The following is a 22,834-nucleotide window of genomic DNA, read 5'->3' on the forward strand; positions in this document are numbered from 1 at the left end:
TGCAGCGCTTTTGTAATATACTACTCCTGTAGTGTAATTGTTGGTTTGCCTGTCTCTTTCTCCTGTACTGTAATGTACATAATGTGTACATATTGCACACTATTTGTACACATAGTATACATACTATACACTACGAAATCTTGCTAGAATCAGAGTATATCATTTCTGACTTGAAACTCCAATGCTTCAAACTTACTGATGCAGGAAAGGGCTTGGCATGGAAGTCAGGCACCCCTGATTTGATGTCTTAACTTTACCACTCACTGAATTTGTCAAGTTCCTTAATCCCTCTGTTTTTCAGTTTCCATATCTATAAATTGAGACAAATAATTGCCATATTATGAGATTACTATGAGGATTAGAGATATTTTGTATAAAATGCCAAGTACAGTGACTGGTACATAACCAGGCACTCAATAACTGGCAGTTGATATCACAAATAAATGAATCAAGAAAAATACTGCAGACTTAAAAGATGACCCATCTGAAATATGCTTCTGTGGACCAAAGTGAAAACAGTGATAAGGAAGAAAGGTTATATAAACACAGAGTATAAACATAGCGTCTAGGCAATTAGGACATGTGGAAAACGCTTTTGGTTTGATTTTTTTCCCCTTAAACTCCTGACAGCTTTTTAAAAAAATTGAGATATAGCTGACATATGATATTATTTTAGTTTCAGATGCACAACATGATTTGATATTAGTGTAAATGTTTGATATTTGTATTCAAAATGATCGTCGCAATAAGTCTAGCTAACATCCATCACCATACGCAGTTAACAAAAAAAATTGTTTTCTTGCGATGAGAATGTTTAGCATCTACTCTTTTAGCAACTTCCAATATATAATACAGTATTATTAACTATAGTTGCCATGCTATATTTTATATCCCCAGGGCTTATTTATTCTCCTGACAGCTTTTAGTGAAAGACTTACTTATCAGCTGGCAGAAATCTGCAAATAATAGGCAGCTCTGTATATAAAATAATGAATATCATGAAAAAAAGTGAAAGTGTTAATCACTCAGTTGTGTCTGACTCTGTGACCCCATGGACTGTAGCCTACCAAGATCCTCTGTCCATGAAATTCTTCAGGCAAGAACAGTGTAGTGTTCCCTTCTCCAGGGAATCTTCTCGACCCAGGGAACAAACCCAAGTCTTCCGCACTGCAGGCAGGTTCTTTATTGTCTGAGCCCCCAGGAAAGCCCATTATTGCTAATTACTGCTTACTTGTCATACAGCTGACTTCTTGAAGGTGTATGTGAGGTTTTGTTTCATTTTTGCATGTGTGAATATTTGTGGGTGGTCAAGTGTTACAGACCTATACCATGGGAACTCTATAGCTCGGTGGTTGGTCAACATGGCTGAATCCCCATGAAACAGCTGTGCTAGTATAACAGCCTGGTTATAGCTTGTATTTATCCCCAAGCTGCAAACTCCTGGAGGCTGAGGACTGTATTATTCATGTATGTTTTCCCTGAACATAGTATAGAACGTGGTATGTAGTAGGTGTTTAATAAATATTTATTAAGTAGATCAAAGGATGAATTGGGAGGTTTACTACCCATGTGTGTGTTTATAAATGTATGATATATTTATACATACACATATACGCACACTTTCACTCTGATTCCTGGGGTAAGCTTTCCCTTTAGTCTGGCTTGAGCCATATGCAGACTAGGGTTGGTCTTTATTTTTAAAACAGTCTGTAAACAGCTGTATCCCAAAGAACTTTCTGTGATGATGGATATATTCTATTCTTCATTGTCCAGTATGAGACTAATGGCTACAGAACATTTGCAGTGTGGTTAAGTGATTAGGGATCGGATTTTCAATTTTAATTTTCATTTAATTAGCTACTTGTGACAATTGTATTGATTAACACTGGTAAATAATCTCCTATGTGTCATCTCTATGTATTTTTCCAGATCATATTCAACTGATATGTTCTGGGTTACACTTTTTTGATGGGGCTTGTATGTGGAGTCGTAAGACTTTCTTAATAGTTTAATACCACTTTCTAAATAAAGTAAAAATATTTGCTGACCATCTAGTGCTTGGCAATATTGCTGGCATTATGGAGAATACAAAGTCCCTACCTTTGTGTTGCTCCTATCTATGCTGCTGCTGCTCTAAGTCACTTCAGTCGTGTCTGACTCTGTGCGACCTCATAGACAGCAGCCCACCAGGCTTCCCCGTCCCTGGGATTCTCCAAGCAAGAACACTGGAGTGGGTTGCCATTTCCTTCTCCAGCTTCTATCTATGAGGAAATGGAAATGGAAAGATCGAGCATTAAAACAGAAAAATGGACTACACAGCCTTGGGTATGGCTCTGCTAAACATGAGATTAAAATCAGTTAACACAATCCTGCTTCACTACATGGAAGCAATCACACAGTATACTGTCAATGTAGAGGGCAGAGAACCTGGACATGTAAAATCTACAGGCCATAAAAAAATCTGTTTAATAGTTCTAAGAGTTTAGGATCTCTGATGGTGTTCACTAATATATGATTTCCACAAAAAAATATTAGCTGCCAAGTGGAAAGCCGAGCTTGCAAAGAAATTTAGTTGTTATTTATTAAACAAGTGCTAGTGTTATGCCAAGAAGACTCTGCTGAATAAAAATTATTATTACAGCCTCTACTTGATTTTTTTAATAACTCTCTCTTAATTTTGATTTATTTATTTTTGGTTGTGCTGGGTCTTCGTTGCTGCATGTGGGCTTTCTCTAGTTGCGGTGATCAGAGGTTACTCTCTAGTTGCAGGGCCCAGGTTTCTCATTGTGGTGGCTTCTCTTGTTGCAGAGCATGGGTTTTAGGGCACCCAGGCAGGCTTCAGTAGTTTCGGCATGTGGGCTCAGTAGTTGCGGTTCCTGGGTTCTAGAGCACAGGCCCAATAGTTGTGGCACACAGGCTTAGTTGCTCCTGGGCACATGATATCTTCCTGGATCAGGGATCAAACCCATGTCTCCTGCAGGCAGATTCTTTACCACTGAGACACCAGGGAAGCCCAATAACACTCTTTTAAATCAAGAATCCTTCAGTTTGAGTCAGGGTTGCAATGCAGTTCACACATTTTTAAAGGATATTTTTTTATTTCCGAGCTTCTTTCTTGTTCCCTAGTGCAATGCCATGCTGTCTGTGAATGTGGAGGGAAGACACTGCACAGGTGCTGGAAAAGTCAAGTTCCTCTCCCTACCCTCAAGGAACTTAAGTGAAGAAGTGAAGTGAAGTTGCTCCGTCGTGTCTGACTCTTTGCGACCCCATGGACTGCAGCCTATCAGGCTCTCCCATCCATGGGATTTTCCAGGCAAGAGTGCTGGAGTGGATTGCCATTTCCTTCTCCAAGGGATCTTCCCAACCCAGGAATCGAACCCGGGTCTCCTGAATTGCAGGCAGATGCTTTACCGTCTGAGCCACCAGGGTATAACAAGGAACTTAGACTAACTTCCAAACAGATGATCATATCACAGGTAGAAGGTGGGAACTTATGAGGTCATAATCTCTTTAGACTTTCATCATATTCTTGACTGTGGTTCAGGATGGTGCAAATATTTTCTTCCTCTTTTTAAATCAGGTACTGTGATACTGGCCAGTCACTGGTAAGGTATAATGGTGTACTCTTTCAATAAACTCCTCATTGTCCAACCTGCCTGTGTTAGATAAGTTTTGCTAAATATTAATCACTCTTCACCTGGTAAATAGTTAAGTTATCAGAAAAAGCCTGATATCTTACTATGAACTACATGAGTCCAGTTTTCCTATAGGTTTCTAATGGGCACATCTTATTCTACAAACGTTATAATGTGTGCGAAGACAGATTCATAACATTAAAGACAAGATAGCACCTACAGAAACCACTTATTTATTTGTTGTCACAGAAATAAAGTTTATTGGAAAACCCATCAAGTAATTTCTTTTTCCTCTATGAAAATACTCAGTATAAGAAATGGGATCTTGGAAGCAACATGACCAAGAAAATACAGTCTGAGGTCTGAAAGATATCAATACCTTTGATAATAGATGACAGTCACCTGCCCAAATGAACCAAATAGCCATAACAAATTTCTTGATTTTCTTTCCAAGATGAAAGGTAGGTTGCCCATATCTAGGCGATCTGATCTGCCTCAATGTCTAATAAATATACTGAGGCAAGTGAATGCTGAAGAGATAGCTTCCATATTATCACCAGACACTGAGGGAAACAGCCATCTGTCAGCAGCAGCTTGGGATGGAGGGCTGATCCCAGGGCTGAGTGAAGGATATGAGGTTGAGGGTCTCCAGGCCTAGGGTGGGCTGGGAGGAGTGGAGCAGGAAGCAGGTGGGCACACAGGGCCAAGGAATGTGGCATGGTGGGGGGCAGCTGTCACAGCAGGTTGGCTCCGGTAACCAAACTGCGTGCGGGCAGGTGCTGGGCAGGCTGAGTCCGCATGGGCAGCGTTTATCAGAGGAGCAGATGGTGGTGACGGTGCCAGTGGGGGACACTGCAGCAGCAATGGGAGGCACAGAAAGCCATGGCGGTGGCAATCTGGTTTGCTTTTGGAGAAACCCTTTACTTTAACCTCTTAGCCTATTGTGGTATCCAGGTTTAAAGTACTGGGTTGGCCAAAAAGCTCGTTTGAGTTTTTCCATATAAATGGGAATATTTTGTACCATTTAAAATTTAAAGGCTGTGATACACTAGTTTAAATTTCATGTCTGCTAATTAATTATGAAATGCTTCAAGACTCTAATGCAAAGTTTTGAATGTAACAAGTAAAACTTGAATATGAATAATCAATATTTCAAAGTTTAATAGTGCTCCTCCATGGACAGTGTGGAGTCAGCAAACAGGAGACTCACAGAAGTTTCTCCCTAGAGGGACTCTACGAATCTTCCAGTCTGCTCTGCTTCATTTATAGATGAGGAAACAAACATCCAGAGAGGTGGTGCAATTTGCCAAAGGTCCCCCAGCTGGTTACAGTGACAGTACCATGCCCAGAAGCGAAGCCTGCACCCTCCTATCCAGACTTCATTTCACTATGAACAATTCATTGACAATTTACACAATATGTATAATTTCCTAAATAAGATTTGGCAATTCAACTCCAGATTTTCTTAAGCTCATTAAATTGCTCAAAGTAGCTAATGAAGACTAACCTATACTGAGCTCTTCCTGTGCTTCCAGTCCTGTCCTCAGAGTTTAGACTATCTCAATGCATTTTCCCAACAACCTCATAAGGCAGGTATCATTTTAGATGTAAATACTCTCAGGCACAGAGAGATACATAGCTTGTGCAAGATCAGTTCAGTTCAGTTCAGTCGCTCAGTTGTGTCCGACTCTTTGCAACCCCATGAATCGCAGCACGCCAGGCCTCCCTGTCCATCACCAACTCCCGGAGTTCACTCAGACTCACATCCATCGAGTTCATGATGCCATCCAGCCATCTCATCCTCAGTCGTCCCCTTCTCCTCCTGCCCCCAATCCCTCCCAGCATCAGAGTTTTTTCAGCCAACATGCTATCTAACTGGGACCGCAGCCCATGTCTGTCTGATATTTATGTTTGTATTTTTAACCAGAATTTGAAACATCCTCCCTTCCTACTGTGCATTTCTGTTAGTCTATATGAAAGTGTACTAATTCTTAGTAATTTGTAGGTACTGGTAACTTCTCACATTTTTGTAAGAAGATTGAAAAATGTATTGCAGTGTGTTTCTTGCTTCTTTTATTAAATTGGCATTGATTTTCTATACCAAAAAAAAAAAAAAAAGACGTACATGAAATAGCATCTTGAGTCCACTGAATCTAGCATTCCTGCCAGTTCTTACCTCTTCACTAGTAACAACCCTTCAGTATCTTCCTTCTCACTGGAGGCAGAAGCCAAAGTCCTTACAAAACCACTGACAAGGCTGCTGGCAATCTGCACCTCCCCTCAACTCCCTGCCTATCTTCCCCCTCAGGACTACTTACTGTTCCCTCCACCTCTTTGAGATATTTACTCAAATGTTACCTTACTTCTTAGGCTCCCCAGACTACCCCATTTATAACTGAAAAACTCCTCCAACCCCAGCATACCTTGCTCCTGTCCTGTTTTACATTTCCCTGCCATACTTGTTACTTTCTCTATTTTAACTTATTGGCTAATCATCCCTAAGAGAATGAAGGCATAATTACATAGTTCACTGCTGTATTCCTAGTGCTTGTCTTAAGAGAGGGTGCTAAAAAATATTTGCTGAGTGAACTTTATGACAAACTATAACATCCAGGTATGTGCCTTTGTTTCAACTTCAAAATGTAAGCTACATATTCTGAGCACCCTAACTCTGTAATGCCCTGTCATAGATCTATTACCTATGGGCAATTCACTAATCATTTTGTTTTTTTACTGTTGAAATTAATTTTCCCCCTCTTCCACTCTGTATTCTTGGTGGTCTCCAGGATTTCAAAAAGGGGAAATATCAAATTTTTGATAGATCCCTCAGCAATTTAGAGAAAGTGATCTGTACTTTAACTGGTCTCTGTAGAACAGAACTATCATGACAGCATTAAAAATATAAGAAGAAAAACTATTAGGAAAGTGAAGTCACTATTTGTATTTTCAAATGGTAAAATAAAATATTGCTTGTAAAAAGGACGAACAGCAAGATGATGGCTCTTTGAGCATTTGTTGTTGTTGTCTAGTCGATAACTCGTGTCTGATTTTTTGCGACCCCGTCTACTGTAGCCCCCAAGCCCCTGTCTATGGGATTTCCCAGGCAAGAACACTGGAGTGGGTTGCCATTTCCTTCTCCAGGGGATCTTCCCAACCCAGGGACTGAACCCCTGTCTGCTGCATTGGCTGGCTGGTTCTTTTTGAGCATTTATAAAAGGTTTTTCTGTTGAATGTTGTCTCGGAAAGCCCAGGGTAATGAAAGAAGCCTGGGGTGGGAGGAGGACCTGGGTTCTTGGGCCATGTAATGAGCAGACTGAGGATGATCTTTGTGATACAAAGCTCTTGACAAAGCCATAACAAAACCATGACATTTTCTCATGCCCACCTAAAGTTATTCAGTTCAGTTTAGTCATTCAGTCGTGTCCGACTCTTTGTGACCCCATGGACTGCACACACCAGGCCTCCCTGTCCATCACCAATTCCGAGTTTACCCAAACTCAAGTCGATTGAGTCAGTGATGCCATCCAACCATCTCATCCTCTATCATCCCCTTCTCCTCCTGCCCTCAATCCTTCCCAGCATCAGGGTCTTTTCAAATGAGTCAGCTCTTCACATCAGGTGGCCAAAGTATTGGAGTTTCAGCTTTAACATTACTCCTTCCAATGAACATTCAGGACTGATCTCCTTTAGGATGGACTGGTTGGATCTCCTTGCAGTCCAAGGGACTCTCAAGAGTCTTCTCCAACATCACAGTTCAAAAGCATCAATTCTTCTGTGGTCAGCTTTTTTTATAATCCAACTCTCACATCCATACATGACTACTGGAAAAACCATAGCCTTGACTAGACGGACCTTTGTTGGCAAAGTAATGTCTCTGCTTTTTAATAAGCTGTCCAAGTTGGTCATAACTCTTCTTCCAAGGAGTATCTAAAGTTATATTTCATGTTTATTTTTACAATTGATTTAACATACCAAGAATAATTGTTATAAATTGATATTTAGGTATATAAACTTTATTTTCACAATTTAGTTTTTCCCTGGTAAACAGAAATTGCTTTCATGTCTCTAACATTTAAATATGAAGTCATATCTAAGGACACATAAACTTAAATGATCACCATAATTACTATATTTAATTCTGATTCATTAGGGGACTAATTACTTATTTTGTGAACATGGAAGACCCCCTGCAATTCTTTTCCCATTTTGAACAAGGGCAAAGAACCTGAAAAGTTCAAATTTCAGTTTGCTACTTGTTTGTAAGCTCTAAGGATATCATAACCAAAGGCTAAAATGAGTTTTTGGCAGGGTTTGGAAGTTCCTATTTTGGGTGCTATCCCTCTGCCTCCATCAGCTTGAACTAACTCAAATCATTTCACAAATGTTAATATTTCATCTTCATCTATGATGCACTGTAAAATACAAGATTCTTAAAAGCCATTGAAGAGAACTTAAAAATAAAAATTTATTAAACTGTACTATGGGAGAAAGTTAAATGTGTATTTTTCTAAATTTTGAATTAAAATTGGGACAGCCTTGTGCCAGCTAAAGCATGAAGCAATATAGTTGAGCTTAGACTAGACTAGACCACTGGCTAGCCACTGTGCAGATTCTCTGGGGTTTGAGACATTCATGTCTATCACATATCTAAATTCTGGAAAACTGGAAGAACATTAACACACCTCTTAATTTAGTAAAAGGCAAAATTAAACTTCTAAGACACACCAAAATCACATTTCTCTTTGAGAGTGATAGTTATTTTTCTTTTCACAAAATCACAGCCTTTTATTTTTTCATTAGCTTTTATTAGAGCTTTGGCATAATTTTGTCAAAAGTATATCCATAGGAATAGAATCAAAGTGTGTGACCTAGCTGGGGTCTTATCCTCATTGTTAGTTAAGGGGACTTCATAACTGCATGACCAGGTCCTAAATTTGACAGAATAAACCTTACAGGAGGTCTGATGTAAAGAAAACACAGAAATGCAATTCTGAGGCTAACTTCTTTGGCTATTAGTACCATAACAAGGCCTGTAAAGTCCGCTTTGCAGTATGGAGTGGAGGCCACTCTTCAAAAATAAGCATGATCTCCCAAACCCTGCATCAGAGGTCATGGGAGAGACAAAAGAAAGGCCCTTCCTGAGTCTAAAATTCAACTCCCAAGTTAGGATTCAGAAAAATTAAACCAATTATTAAGCAGAAGAAAATCTCCTGCGTATAATGACTGTCAGCTTGTACAAATCAAATCAAAATTTTAAGGGTTCTAAGCAAATAGCTGGAGAAACAGATAAGATAAATCTAAAATGGAAGAAGAGGTGGCGGATTACAGCTGAAATTACCAAGTTGAAGATGAAAGCATTTGGGTAGAAGCAGCCTCCTGGCCGGAAGGCAAAGAACATAAACGAATATTGCCACCAAAGGGCTGGAAACGCCAATAGAGGCTGCAGCGGGTCGGTTTAACTGAAGGCGGTTTCCACCTCCTCCATTAGCGGGGCCCCAATTGGAAGCGCAGTGCGCGGCGCCGCGCTCCCGGCCCGCCGCTCGGGCGGGGCGGGGTGGGGCGAGCGCGGGCGCTCTGCCGGCGCAGAGGCGGGGCGGCTATATTACGTGCGCGGTGCCGCCCCTGCGAGAGGACGTTGCGTGCTCGCTCGCGCCAGGCGAGTCTCCGCGTCTCCCTCGCGAACTCGGTGAAAGGAATTGGCGCCGTTCGACACCAGGCGGATCCGCTCTGCAGCACGAACCCACCTCCAGCCGCAGCCGCAGCCGCCGCCCGGGCCGAGGAGCAGCCGCAGCCGCCGCCAGTGGCCGAGTGAGCGGAGCCGAGTTTGAGCCAGCGCCTAGCGGTGAATCGGGGCCTCACCATGAGTTCCTCGCCTGTTAATGTGAAAAAGCTGAAGGTGTCGGAGCTGAAGGAGGAGCTCAAGAAGCGGCGCCTGTCCGACAAGGGCCTCAAGGCCGAGCTCATGGAGCGTCTCCAGGCCGCGCTGGACGACGAGGAGGCCGGGGGCCGCCCCGCCATGGAGCCCGGGAACGGCAGCCTAGACCTGGGCGGGGATTCCGCCGGGCGCTCGGGAGCAGGCCTCGAGCAGGAGGCCGCGGCCGGCGGCGACGACGACGAGGAGGAAGAGGAGGAGGAGGAGGAAGGGATCGCCGCCTTGGATGGCGACCAGATGGAGCTCGGAGAGGAGAACGGCGCCGCGGGGGCGGCCGACTCGGGCCCGATGGAGGAGGAAGAGGCCGCCTCGGAGGACGAGAACGGCGACGACCAGGGCTTCCAGGAAGGGGAGGATGAGCTCGGCGAAGAGGAGGAAGGCGCGGGCGACGAGAACGGGCACGGGGAGCAGCAGCCTCAACCGCCGGCGGCGCCGCAGCAACAACCCCAGCAGCAGCGCGGGGCCGCCAAGGAGGCCGCGGGGAAGAGCAGCGGCCCCACGTCGCTGTTCGCGGTGACGGTGGCGCCGCCCGGGGCGAGGCAGGGCCAGCAGCAGGCGGGAGGTAAGAAGAAGGCGGAAGGCGGCGGAGGCGGCGGTCGCCCCGGGGCTCCGGCGGCGGGTGAGTGCTGCGTGGTTGGTTACGCGCGGCGGGAGGCCCGCGCGGGGTGGGGACCGTGCCCAGGCCTGCCGGAGCCCCGCAGGGGGGGAGGGAGGAAACCCGCCGCGGGAGGGAGCACCTTCGGGGGCTGGGGACTGCTGGAGGGGGGCGGGCGGGGCGCGGGGAATCCCGGGTTAGGCGTGAGGCCTCGGCTCGGTGTGTGACGGCGGTGGCGGCGCCTCCATTATGTGCCTGGAGAGCCGGGGTGGGGAGGGGGGAGGCTGCAGCTGCCGCTGGAGGGGGAGGAGCCGCGGAGGCGCCGTCGCGCTGCGTGCGCGCGGTGCGGGCACATGTCTCGGGGGGAGGGGAGGCCCGGGGCCCCGGCGGCGCGCCGTGGCGGCTCCGGGCCGCGGTATTGTGCAAGGCGCGCCGGGCTCGGGTGACGTCACTTCCGGCGGGCGGGGCGGGGTCGGGCGGGGCCCGCGGCGAGCAGTACAATGCGGCCGCGGGGAGCGCGGGCCCGGCTGGGGGGAGGGGAGGGCGAGCGGGGCGCTTCGGCCCCTCCCCCTTTCCTGAACACTCTCTGGGGTACACGTGGGCTCCGGGCCTGGGCCGCGCTAAATTTTCATGTGCTTTCTGGAATATTCGAGTGAACTGGCAAAATTAGCAATGTCCTTAGACTGCGTCACTGAATCCAAACCGATTCCAAGGAGATTGTTGTTTGAATTCGCAATTGAGTCGTGGATTGAAATCACAATGTACAAGTCGAGTTTTAGGAAACCTCCAACAAGAAAGGGATTTTCTGCTTGTTGTGGCGGCGTGCCGTGGTGTCTTATACAGCGGTGTCATGTGTTGTAGGAGACGGCAAAACAGAACAGAAAGGCGGAGATAAAAAGAGAGGTGTTAAAAGACCTCGAGAAGATCATGGCCGTGGCTATTTTGAGTACATTGAAGAGAACAAGTATAGCAGGTAGAGATGCTAACCTAGTTTTGGCACCTGTTCATTATTCTTTGGGGAAGGTTGTATCAGGAGACAATTCTGTCTTTTCAGAGCTAAATCTCCTCAGCCACCTGTTGAAGAAGAAGATGAACACTTCGACGACACAGTGGTTTGTCTTGATACTTGTAAGTGAAGCTGTTTCTTCCCCGTTCCTCCCTCAGTTATCAAATACGGTTTTTGGTTACAAAATGTTAGAAAACAATGCGTATAAAGGGTTCTTTTAAACTTGGAAAGATGGTGGCTTTTATTCAGATTCTGGTCACTTAATTTAGTCTAGCAGTTATATTAATAGTTTTAGAGGCTCCAGCAATTTGATAATTTTTTGGTATGATATTAAAATTCCCATTTGTAGGAATGTGAAATGAATGCCAATATTTGAGTGTCTAGCTAATGGAAACTTGTAAGACTACCTATAATTTCTCCCTGTAGGGTCTACAGTAAAAGTAATGTTTTTTTTTTTTTTGTGGAATTATGTTAAGTGAGCTACTTGGGCTAGTTAAGTATTTATTAATGACTTTCCCATTATCACATCACTATATTCCCTATTCTAAAAGATTGTAATATTACTTTCTCAATAACTGCTCTTTTGTTCTCAATTCCAGTTCAGTAGCTGCTGCTTTAACCTAAGTTGGTTTCTTCCAAAGACCTGGGGCAGCAGCAGTGGGCTATCACTGGGCCACTAGCTTTCTTCAGCAGCGAATGGTATCAATGACAGCGCTGTAAATACTGCTACTTTACCCAGTTGCTTTGCAATTGAGTATGAGGAAGTATTGCAAACCTCTAAATGGGCCTTGGCAGTCAGATTCCTCATTTTTCTCACATACAAAGTCATTGATTTAGTATTTTGATCAGAAAGTACAATTTTGTGATAAACAGAAAAAAGGGTAGAAATAATTGCCTAGAGGTAAGGTGTCATCCTGTCCTGTAGATCTAAGGAGTTGAATCTTAGATTCTCCTGTTTTGGAATACATATTTTATTTAGATGTGTATGGTAGTGTAAATGTAAGTCTCTTTATTACATACTGTTTACATATAGTCAATGTAGTGGAGTCTTTTTTATTTTGAACTGTATATGGAAGAGTAGTTGAATGTTTTATGTTTAGTTGCTTATAATTGGCGAGCTATGAAGCAATGGTTTAGGAAGATAATGCTGTTATAAAAGGCTTTTTAGCTCATCAAGGGATACCAGTTTAAGTGCATTATTGGGTTCAAGTATAATTTGTTGAACATTATATCAGAAATGTAAAGAGCAAAGCTTATGTAAGGAATTCCAGACTGTAGGTTTAATTTCATCTCTCCAGTAAAACTTAGGAAACTAGCTTTCTTAATTTAGTGTTGCTTCCACTGAGAACTCAGAAGGTGCATGCTAATGAGCCAGTGACCCAAAGGTAGCTAGGTTAAAGTCGTTTTGGATTTGGATTACTCCAAAGTGTGTAATCCCCCATGCTTATTAACAGGCATATCTGGGGAAAGGGGACCTAAAATGCTGTAGTCGTAACAGCATTGATGACCAGGTTTGTATTGTATAGACTGAGATTGCCTTCTTAAGTTTTAGCGAAGAGTTTAAGATCTAGAACCCCTGTAAAGTGAGGATCAACAGCTCATACTCTTTACTTTAAAATACTTGGTCATGGCCTCCCTTCAGTTTTATTGTGGCACTGGTAAATTCTACCTGGTCTGGCATGCTTCACTTTGATTTCCTGCTATCCTCTACTGCTTGCCTCTAAATCAAGGTAAAGAGCAGAGCAGGTATGTATAAATGTCACATTGTCTTATTTTATATACTTAAAGTACACATATGCTAAACCTTAATATTTGTTAGCTGCATAGGTAGTGTACGCTTCAGTTCATGATTTGGCAAGAATGACTTGGTGGGAGTGGGGTTTAAACTGAAAATTAGAACAGCATCTGTAAAAATGTAGTATGCAGCATTCAGAAATACGTGAAAATTTAATAACATGTAGCTTTGTCTACATGGCAGATGTTTATAGTGGATATCAAAAGAAATAATATGGCATTTGATATAATTGCAGATAATTGTGATCTACATTTTAAAATATCAAGAGATCGCCTCAGTGCTTCTTCCCTTACCATGGAGAGTTTTGCTTTTCTTTGGGCTGGAGGAAGGGCATCTTATGGTGTGTCAAAAGGCAAAGTCTGTTTTGAGATGAAGGTAAAAGTAGTTTTGTGATGTTCTTTTTTTCTTAAGCTTCGTGAGGTTTTTGCCTGTTAGTAGATATCAATGGAACTTCTATTTATTTCAAGTTTCTGTGGGTTACAAGAGGGACTAACCCTGTGTTTTATAGTAGTTGAAGATGTTTGTTATATTAGAAGTTGCCATGTAGATAGAGCCAGCATAATTTTTATTTAGGGTGTTCGTTTTTTTATCAGGCACTTGAAAGGCCCACCAAAGGTTTGAAAAAATTTGGTTAGGCTCCAGTTTTTGTTCTGAGGAAAACATGTTAAAGAATAAAGTTTAGTTGGTTTTGAAGTATTGAGAATATATAATTTCAACATTTTCTTTTAAATGTGACTCAACCAAGTAAATTTTCAGCTTCAAGTTATAAGCCCTTAATTTTTGAATTTCTTAAAAATGTTGGGGGGAGCGTAAAGTTGGTGTGTCTCTGTACTTAGTAGCTGAAGAAGAATTAGCCCATTGCCCAAATGAAATAAACTAGGGTTGATTAAGTGGTTTATTTTCCTTGGTTCACAGTTCGTTTATCTTTGACTTTCAGGTTACAGAGAAGATCCCAGTGAGGCATTTATATACGAAAGATATTGATATACATGAAGTTCGGATTGGGTGGTCACTAACCACAAGTGGAATGTTGCTCGGTAAAGTTTCCATTTGAGTATCTTGGTACTCATGAGTGTTTAGTGTTTGATTTCAGTAGTTAGCAGGCATTCTAAACTTTTTGCCTGTTTTTTAGAGATGAATAATAGTAACATGAGCATAGGTTAAATTTTGGATTTTCTTTCTTTATAGTTAATTGGTTTGTGGCTGATGGTTCAAATAGAATGTTATCATGTCATGCAATTTGTCAACTAGTTAAATAACCACCTAGCTTTTTTTTATATCTAGTATAAAGTCAGTATAGTATACTCTTAAACCCTACATCTTGAAAAAATAATGGGTCGGTTTATTTTGGAGAGTTGATTTAATGAAAGTTAATTATTTTCTTAGGTGAAGAAGAATTTTCTTATGGGTATTCTCTAAAAGGAATAAAAACATGCAACTGTGAGACTGAAGATTATGGAGAGAAGTTTGATGAAAATGATGTGATTACATGTTTTGCTGTAAGTCACAGCTAAATTTGTATGTAAATGGAAAGTTATTAGACAAGATTATTTTAAAGTTACATCAATATCAACTTTCAATTACTGATTCATTTTGACTGAAAACTTAATATGAAGTTGATCCCCAAATCTAGTCTTTTTGGATAGTATTAATTTCTGTTTGTGGACATAGGTGTTTTAATTGTTCACACCAAGCTATTTAAACATACAACCTAAATATCCACAAGATAAGCTTTACTCCTAGGTTGTTTTTTTTTTAAGAAGTGTTACAAGAAGCATATTAAAACCCATTAATTTTTCTCTCCAATTAACAGAACTTTGAAAGTGATGAAGTAGAACTCTCTTATGCAAAGAATGGACAAGATCTTGGCATTGCCTTCAAAATCAGTAAGGAAGTTCTTGCTGGACGACCACTCTTCCCACATGTTCTGTGCCACAACTGTGCAGTTGAATTTAATTTTGGTCAGAAGGAAAAGCCATATTTTCCAATACCTGAAGACTATACTTTCATCCAGAATGTCCCCTTGGAGGATCGAGTTAGAGGACCAAAGGGGCCTGAAGAGAAGAAAGATTGTGAAGTAAGTCACTAGAAAATTTTTTGAAGCTTGGCTAAAGTTCTGTTTAATTTACTGCTGTACTTGTTCCCATTAAAAGGCTGTGGAAGTTCAAATGTGTAAACTGGGCTTTTGTGTATTTAAAAAAAATATTTAAACAGTTCTTTCCATTGTAGGTGGTTATGATGATTGGTTTGCCAGGAGCTGGAAAAACTACCTGGGTTACTAAACATGCAGCAGAAAATCCTGGTAAATACAACATTCTTGGAACAAACACCATAATGGATAAAATGATGGTAAGTAAAATGGGCTTGATTTCAGCATTTTTAAAAGACTAGAAGGTATTCTAGGTAATACTTTGGTTTTTATCCATTTTGTTTAGTATTTTAGAGAGATGAGTTTGGACAGTTAAATGTTTATGTAAGTAGGTGCTTCACCTCTAAGGTAAACTGCTTTCTTTCCAGCGACTAGACTCCATTTTCTGTAGAAGTTTTTTTAACTCAATTATCCAGTAGATAAAGATGAGTTGATTGGCATTGGGTGGTGTTACAGGATAAAATGTCCTTACTTGTAGCACTGAGGAAAGGCAATGTTTAAATTTATTTTCAATTTTAAAAAAAGGTGGCAGGTTTTAAGAAGCAAATGGCAGATACTGGAAAACTGAACACGCTGTTGCAGAGAGCTCCACAGTGTCTTGGAAAGTTTATTGAGATTGCTGCCCGTAAGAAGCGAAATTTCATTTTGGATCAGGTAAGCTGTAACTTTGAAGTTGAAAAAACTGATAATTGTAGAATTAATGTTTGAGGTTATAAACTTTTTTTTTTTTCTCTTTTTCTGAAAGACAAATGTGTCTGCTGCTGCCCAGAGGAGAAAAATGTGCCTCTTTGCAGGCTTCCAACGAAAAGCTGTTGTAGTTTGCCCAAAAGATGAAGACTATAAGCAAAGAACACAGAAGAAAGCAGAAGTAGAGGGAAAAGACCTACCAGAACATGCAGTTCTCAAAATGAAAGGCATGAAGTTCTATTACGTTTAATATCCTGTGATTTGTATCTGTTAACTTAATGTCAGTAATAACTTTCAAGAGTTAAATTAACTGTAAATGAACATATGTATTTAATTTGTGTTTGTAAGAAAATGTAATTACAATATGACTAGGTGTTGTGTGTTTTGTAAGAATTAACAGCTGATTGAGAGTATTAGGCTTTAGGGTTGTGAATGTGTATGTAGTGGGTTTGTAGGTTAATATGATTTTATGTTTTGCAGGAAACTTTACTCTGCCAGAAGTAGCTGAGTGCTTTGATGAAATAACCTATGTTGAACTTCAGAAGGAAGAAGCCCAGAAACTTTTGGAGCAATATAAAGAAGAAAGCAAAAAGGCTCTTCCACCGGAAAAGAAACAGAACACAGGCTCAAAGAAGAGCAATAAAAATAAGAGCGGCAAGAACCAGTTTAACAGAGGCGGTGGCCATAGAGGACGCGGTGGATTCAATATGCGTGGTGGAAATTTCAGAGGAGGAGGCAAGTTATGTTGAGTATTATTTGGTCCAAGGTTGAAACAAATGGTACACTTCTAGTTTGGGTCTATATGTTACTTAGCTGAATTTAACATAGGAAGCTTTTGATCTGCATTATCTGAGCTGTCTTAGTAAGCATGTCTAGGTTATGTTGAATGGTTAAACATTTTTCTCCTGAAATGAAGGAATGGTCCAAAAGAACCCTAAGTCTCATGTAAAGAAGGCAGCAACACACTACTAAATGAGATGTTTCTTGTTTTCTAGCTCCTGGGAATCGTGGTGGATATAACAGGAGGGGCAGTATGCCACAGAGAGGAGGTGGCGGTGGTGGCAGCGGTGGCATTGGCTATCCGTACCCTCGCGGCCCTGTCTTTCCCAGCCGCGGCGGCTACTCAAACAGAGGGAACTACAACAGAGGGGGAATGCCTAACAGAGGGAACTACAACCAGGTAACCATTTAAGATCTCTGCAGACGCTGATTCTCTCTATAATTCAGTGTAAAAGGTTAAATATGATGGGCAGCCTCAGTTAAGAATACAGTGTATATGCATAATTATGATAAAATGCGTAAAATTCATTAATGTTAATTTTTAGGTGCATTAACTGCTAGTAGGAGCAAGTCAGGTGTGATGTCTCTTAGTGAATAAGTTAATCACCTGAAAGGAAACCCAGCAGAGTGCTCAGAGGTTCATGGTTGACTGCCCATCCATCCGTTTCTGCAGCTGTGTCCCCTCTTTTCCCTCTGCCCCTTAGATAAACCTAGCAACTTGTGTTCTGAGTTCTTTAAAGATTTTTTTCTTTTTTTGTAGAACTTCAGAGGACGAGGAAACAATCGTGGCTACAAAAATCAATCTCAGGGCTACAACCAGTGGCAGCAGGGTGTAAGTAATTCCTTATGTGCTTTCATGTACATTTAATTGTATTTTGAATTCATAAGAATCAATCTTGAAAAAAGATCTTGTCCAGGGATCGAAGTGTTTATAAATAAGTATTACAGGGCAAGCTGTGAGCTGTATTGCAGTTGTAGCTGTATACTATCCTTTGAAGGCGAGATAGGTTGGAGTTTGCTGTAACTTAATATTTTTTAATAAAGTAATATTTAATTCATACGGTTTTTTTTTTACTGATAGCTTTAATTGTATAAACTAACCGAAGTCGTAATGTGTTTCCTTTTGTAATGTGTATTGATAATGGGATGTTAATACTAACTAAATCTGGCTTGATAAATCAGAGGAATGACAGGTATAAATTTGTTTCCAGCAATTACTCTGAATTAGATTGTCATTTCCTAAAAGCAATTTGAGTGGCTTATTGATGTTTTTTCTTTAAAAAAAAAATTTTCTCTTACAGCAATTCTGGGGTCAGAAGCCATGGAGTCAGCATTATCACCAAGGATATTATTGAATACCCAAATAAAACGAACTGATACATATTTCTCCAAAACCTTCACAAGAAGTCGACTGTTTTCTTTAGTAGGCTAACTTTTTAAACATTCCACAAGAGGAAGTGCCTGCGGGTTCCTTTTTTAGAAGCTTTGTGGGTTGATTTTTTTTCTTTTCTTTTTTGTACATTTTTAATTGCAGTTTTAAAGTGAATCGTAAGAGAACCTCAGCATTGTGCACGATAAGAGAATGTGTCAGTATTTCAGGGTTCTACATTTTATCTGTAAAATGTGACTTTTTTTTTATCACAACAAAAGTAAAATGTTGCTTTGTACCTGGTGTCTTTTATTAAGAATTTACTCCCCCCCATTTCTCACAGAGATAACAGTCGGGAGTCATTGTCACAATATAATAGAAATGTTAGCAACCAGATTCATGTAAGGACTTAGTGGTCCTCATGAATTGCATAAGACTCTGTACTGCTCATATTACACTCCATCCTCTCTGTAGTTTGCTGAGTAGTGGAGGGGTAAGCTAAATAGTAGTTTTTGACGGTAACTGGGAAGGCTCTTTTTAAGTAACAATGGAATTGGCATATTTGGGAATGAAGATAAAATTTGGAACGAAGATAGAGAAGATGGAGTGTATGTAGAAGGGCTGTTAAAAAATGTAAAACTTGGTTGCATTATTTGTGGAGGCTCAAACTTGTGAAGGTTTAAGTACCATAATTTTTCCATTTGTTCTGCATTTTGATTCTGAAAAGAAAGCTGGCTTTGCCCATTTCTTATTAAAAAAACTTGTTGTAAATCCAGTTGTCTAATGGGATCTATATGAAGTTAGCTATGTCTGTATGCCCTTCTCCCACAAAATACTGTATAACTAGTGTGCTTGTAGTAGTTAACTCCACCATCTTTGTAAGCTAATGAAATTGTGAGTCACCCATTTATATCTTAATTTTTAATCATGTCAGTTCTTGAATGGGTATCTCCTTAGCCTGCTGATTTCTTTTTCTTTCTAAAGAAAGTGGGTGGAGAAATTAATTTAGACGTTTGTTTGCAATAAAAAGAATTCATTTTACTCTTGTTTTGGGATTCTCGCCATCAAGGTTCAAAATCCCTTTATGAAACTCCCAAGAGGAGAAAATTTAAGTGTGTGCTTTCTGGACAGCTTATTCTTTACTCTGCACTTGGAACATTTAGGTTTTAAAAACTTAAATGTATATTGACAACTGACTTAAAATTATGAAGTTGAACTCTTCCCTTCCCCTCCCCCCTGATGACTTTAAACATTTAATGAGGGGAAAAGGTACTGGCTGGGAGAAGTTAACACTCAGTTTACCATCTTTACAAAATGCTAATGGCTGTCCTCAACTGATAATTATATATACATCTATATAATACATGAAACTCTGGGAACAGATGCTTTTAGAAGCCATCATGCAAGCCAGTCAATACTACACAACACTGCTAACTTAACTGTAGTTATGTGATAACATTAGATCCCCTAATTGTAATTTTATTGGGTTTGCACAGAACACTTAATCTAAAGGACCCTCACTTAAGGTGAGGAATCAGGAGTCAAACTGTAGAACTAAAACTTGACATCAGTTTAGTGTTTCATTGGTGTTACAGGTTTCTTCTGGTAAGTATAGGTTTGTTTATTTTTCTGACTGCCTAGATTTTTGTTTTAGCCATTTTAAGTCAGATTTTTAACTTCAGAAATTTTCTTGCTGAAAGATGAGCTGGAGTTCAGATGATGGTGTAGGTTCTGTTGAGAATGTTTTGGTCATTAACACACTTAGCGTAGGAATACTTAACAGTACAAGATAGTGTCTCAAGGGCTTTTGTCTTTTTTAGCAATTGCAACTATCTGCATGAGCCTACTTTTCAGGATGCATCAGTATTACTAGGATTGCATAGACTTGTCCAGGGGGAAAAAGTAAGTTTTGTTGCTAATCAGTGTTTAGATGTCCTAAATGTTTTAACTACTATTGAAAAACCTTGGATATACTTTCTAGTTCAGAATTGCGTATTTTGCTACTCTGATCATTGCCATGGGAAAGTGATGGCCAGGGGACAATTCTGTAGGCTTGTTGTGCCTGTGTAGCACAGAAAATTTGGGGAAGAGAGAGAAAAATGTTGACAGAAAATGTTAGGTTTTAAGAAGCAGTTTCAGAGTCAGAATTACTGTTAACTATTACTGTCTTCATTTGTATGAAATGAAACAAATCTAGAGAATATATAAGAAATTAAGAAGAGGAAGTGTACTATATAGCAAGCAAGAGAAAAAGTTGATGCCAAGTTTGGCAGAACAAGATCTATAAACAAAAAACTTGGTTTACTGTTCACCTCTCCCCTTGCCTACATCCCCTCTGGCAAGCAAAACTGGATGAATTTCTGAACACATGTCCCAACTACACCTTAGAAAACTTACCTGTGAGACTGTTGTTTGAGATGCTTTCACTAGAAACTTTTGCATATAGTTGATTATACCTATCATCCTGAGGCAAGAATTGGATTAGATTGGTTACTTGTACAAAAACAGCATAAAGATAGAAATGATAAGAGTTAAAACTGAAACTGTAAAAGTTAACTCTGATGGTTGGTTACATCTTGTTGCTCATACCTGGCCTTGGGTGGAAAGCTCCAGCTCTGACTGAAGAGCCTGAGACTGACTAGCCCTAATACACAAACAGCAAGGCGAGACCTTAGGATGAAGGCTGACTCCAACCAGTTTGACACTGAAGTGACAAGCTATGTTAAATGTAGAAAACAAGCTCTCGTTTGCCTTAGGATCCTGTCTGAAAATAAATGTGAAATTAGTTTTAAACTCTAGCAACAGGTATTAAGCTTCTTAAAAACAATTTTTTTTTCAAGGAAAGATGACTCAGTATTTTTCAACTCTTGGGGAATTTACATTCATGGAAAGATTGTGTGCTGTGTATGCCTCAGGTGTGGGAGTTGACATGATTTCCTATGAACTTAATATATGAACAGGCTTTTTATCCTAGGATTGTTTTTTAACAGGTTCCATTGCACAAACAATGTTTTGATAATATTTAAGGCAGTGGTGCAAACACCTTTTAGACAGGAAGAATTGATTGTAGATCTGGAAGTGTGTTTCTGATGTGTTTTGAAAGCCAAAACCAGGATAAATATATTAAGGAGAAATTAAGGAAGGTATAAACTTGTATCTTGGTAGTCCAAGTTGAAGATTTTGGTATTAGACACACAAAACAGTTTTCATAATTAACATATAACTTAAAATGTCTCTTTTTTAAAAAAGTAGAGCCTGGAGGACAGAAAAGTCATCCACTTTTCAACCCCCCAGAAGACTCATTTTGGAAGGAACCTGATTCTCCTAAAGCCGTTTTTCTAAAATTCTTCCAGATGTTTGAATCTAAACTTGCTCATATTTCTGGGGCTCTCGAGCTCAAAAATGGGTTTAGATTTTAACATTTTAGTAATACTTAAAGTAAGGATGTATGATAATGACCTGGCAGTAAGTTGCAATGCTTAGTTTATATATTGGAACTCTTTTCTTATACCTGAGTTTTAAGGAACCATTAGTGCTTTTAGGTAAGAAGCTTAGTAGCTGCTTCCAATCCCTTAAAGATTGGGATTTATTACTCATGTAAACTTCAGTCTTTTAAAATCATTAGTTGCCTTAAACTGAACTAAAAATGGTTGAGAGTGCAGTATTTTTGTGATAGTGCAGAGCCTTTTCCTTGCATGATCTTGAGATGTGACTTTTTGGCCGTCAGTCCCCAACTCCTATACTCAAACATACATGCAGGTAATAGATGTAGCCAGTTTAGTGCCTAGAGTTTTATTTGGGTTGTTCTAATGACCAATTTCTAACTTAGTACTATTAATCGTACTACATGTACATGATTACAAGACAATATACATTGTTCCCCTAACTACTGTTGAAACATTTAACTAGTCCTTATTAACCTTGATAATAAAAAATAAATCCTTAATTAATTTGGAAATGACCTACTGGACCGCTTGGTTGTAGTGTGTGTCCTCAAGTGTGTTGCAATAGAAAAATTTAAAACCATGACTTTAACATTAATTTAAAACTTATAAGCTTATACATTTGAACAGGTAATAACCTAATTTTCAAATTCTGCCAATCAGGTGTGCCATTTTATTTGGTGGTCACAGTAGTGACTTTCAACCATGGAAATAGCTGGACCTCAGAAAGTAGCTTTAGGTAGGAGGGTAATGGCTAACAAAGATAACACTTAAGTGAGAGTATATATATACATATGTATACTTTCACATCCTAGCCAATCAGAGATTCAGGTGATAGGTTACTGTTTAGTTTGCCCAAGGAATTTAGTCCATGAAGAATAGTAAACTGAACATAGGTAGAAATATTACTCAAAAGGTTAACCCAGAATACTCAAAAAGGTAACATTTGTACCTGGTGTGATCAGGTTGAGAATGTGCTGTTCATGTGAGAAGCTGAATAAGTACTGTTTGACATGTAGACAGTTGGTAGTTTCCCTTGTGATTGTGGATCCAATATTATGGGAGTAAATGTTGCAGGTAACTGTTAGGCCAGGACATCTGTAATCTCTGGTTTAGATGAGTTATTGGGACAAGAACTTAATGTAGTCAATTCTAATTACTTAGGAATATTGTAATTTTTTTCTCCTTATACTAGGAATCAACATAAACTTGGATCTTGACAAGGAACAGGGGTTTTGCTTTTAAATAAAACGGGATTTGTTGGTATGAGAAACAGTTGAAAGTGATAGCATAATAACAGTCCAGGTAGATGGATATGGAAAGGTTCAGTTCCTTAAATATTTCAGTTAAAATCAGTGCTACACCAGTGGCACAGCAGTTCCTACTGCGAATGTTCAGTTCACCTTGGGTGTCTGCCCAAGCGGACATTCTGTAGGGACGACA

The 22,834-nt window shown here is 40.3% G+C and overlaps 1 protein-coding gene and 1 pseudogene across 2 annotated transcripts; one reads left to right on the forward strand and one right to left on the reverse strand.

Annotated features, from left to right (window-relative positions):
* Positions 1-4,218: 4,218 nt before the first annotated feature.
* Positions 4,219-4,519, reverse strand: LOC138090810 (keratin-associated protein 3-3-like; annotated as a pseudogene).
* A 4,776-nt stretch (positions 4,520-9,295) lies between these two features.
* On the forward strand, positions 9,296-18,944 carry HNRNPU (heterogeneous nuclear ribonucleoprotein U). 2 transcript variants are annotated; one of them, XM_068985670.1, is made up of 14 exons: positions 9,296-10,186; positions 11,024-11,135; positions 11,217-11,290; positions 13,199-13,338; positions 13,901-14,000; positions 14,350-14,462; positions 14,777-15,040; positions 15,193-15,312; positions 15,638-15,766; positions 15,858-16,026; positions 16,280-16,534; positions 16,795-16,979; positions 17,340-17,411; positions 17,881-18,944. In XM_068985670.1, exons 1-14 carry the CDS (start codon positions 9,496-9,498, stop codon positions 17,932-17,934), a joined length of 2,478 nt encoding a protein of 825 aa, XP_068841771.1. In that variant the 5' UTR covers positions 9,296-9,495; the 3' UTR covers positions 17,935-18,944. The 2 variants fall into 2 exon arrangements, with proteins under 2 accessions (XP_068841771.1, XP_068841772.1); XM_068985671.1 differs by having other exon boundaries at positions 9,296-10,129.
* Positions 18,945-22,834: the final 3,890 nt, after the last annotated feature.

Source organism: Capricornis sumatraensis, chromosome 14, assembly GCF_032405125.1.
Source record: "Capricornis sumatraensis isolate serow.1 chromosome 14, serow.2, whole genome shotgun sequence".
In the NCBI taxonomy this organism is placed as follows: domain Eukaryota; kingdom Metazoa; phylum Chordata; class Mammalia; order Artiodactyla; family Bovidae; genus Capricornis; species Capricornis sumatraensis.

What these genes read in the sequence shown, in the direction of transcription:
- HNRNPU (XM_068985670.1), top strand. Translation starts at nt 9,496, where the DNA reads ATGAGTTCCTCGCCTGTTAATGTGAAAAAGCTGAAGGTGTCGGAGCTG. An exon ending in CCCCGGGGCTCCGGCGGCGG is followed by an intron (nt 10,187 to 11,023) that starts GTGAGTGCTGCG and finishes CATGTGTTGTAG; the next exon opens with GAGACGGCAAAACAGAACAG. An exon ending in ACAACCAGTGGCAGCAGGGT is followed by an intron (nt 17,412 to 17,880) that starts GTAAGTAATTCC and finishes TTTCTCTTACAG; the next exon opens with CAATTCTGGGGTCAGAAGCC.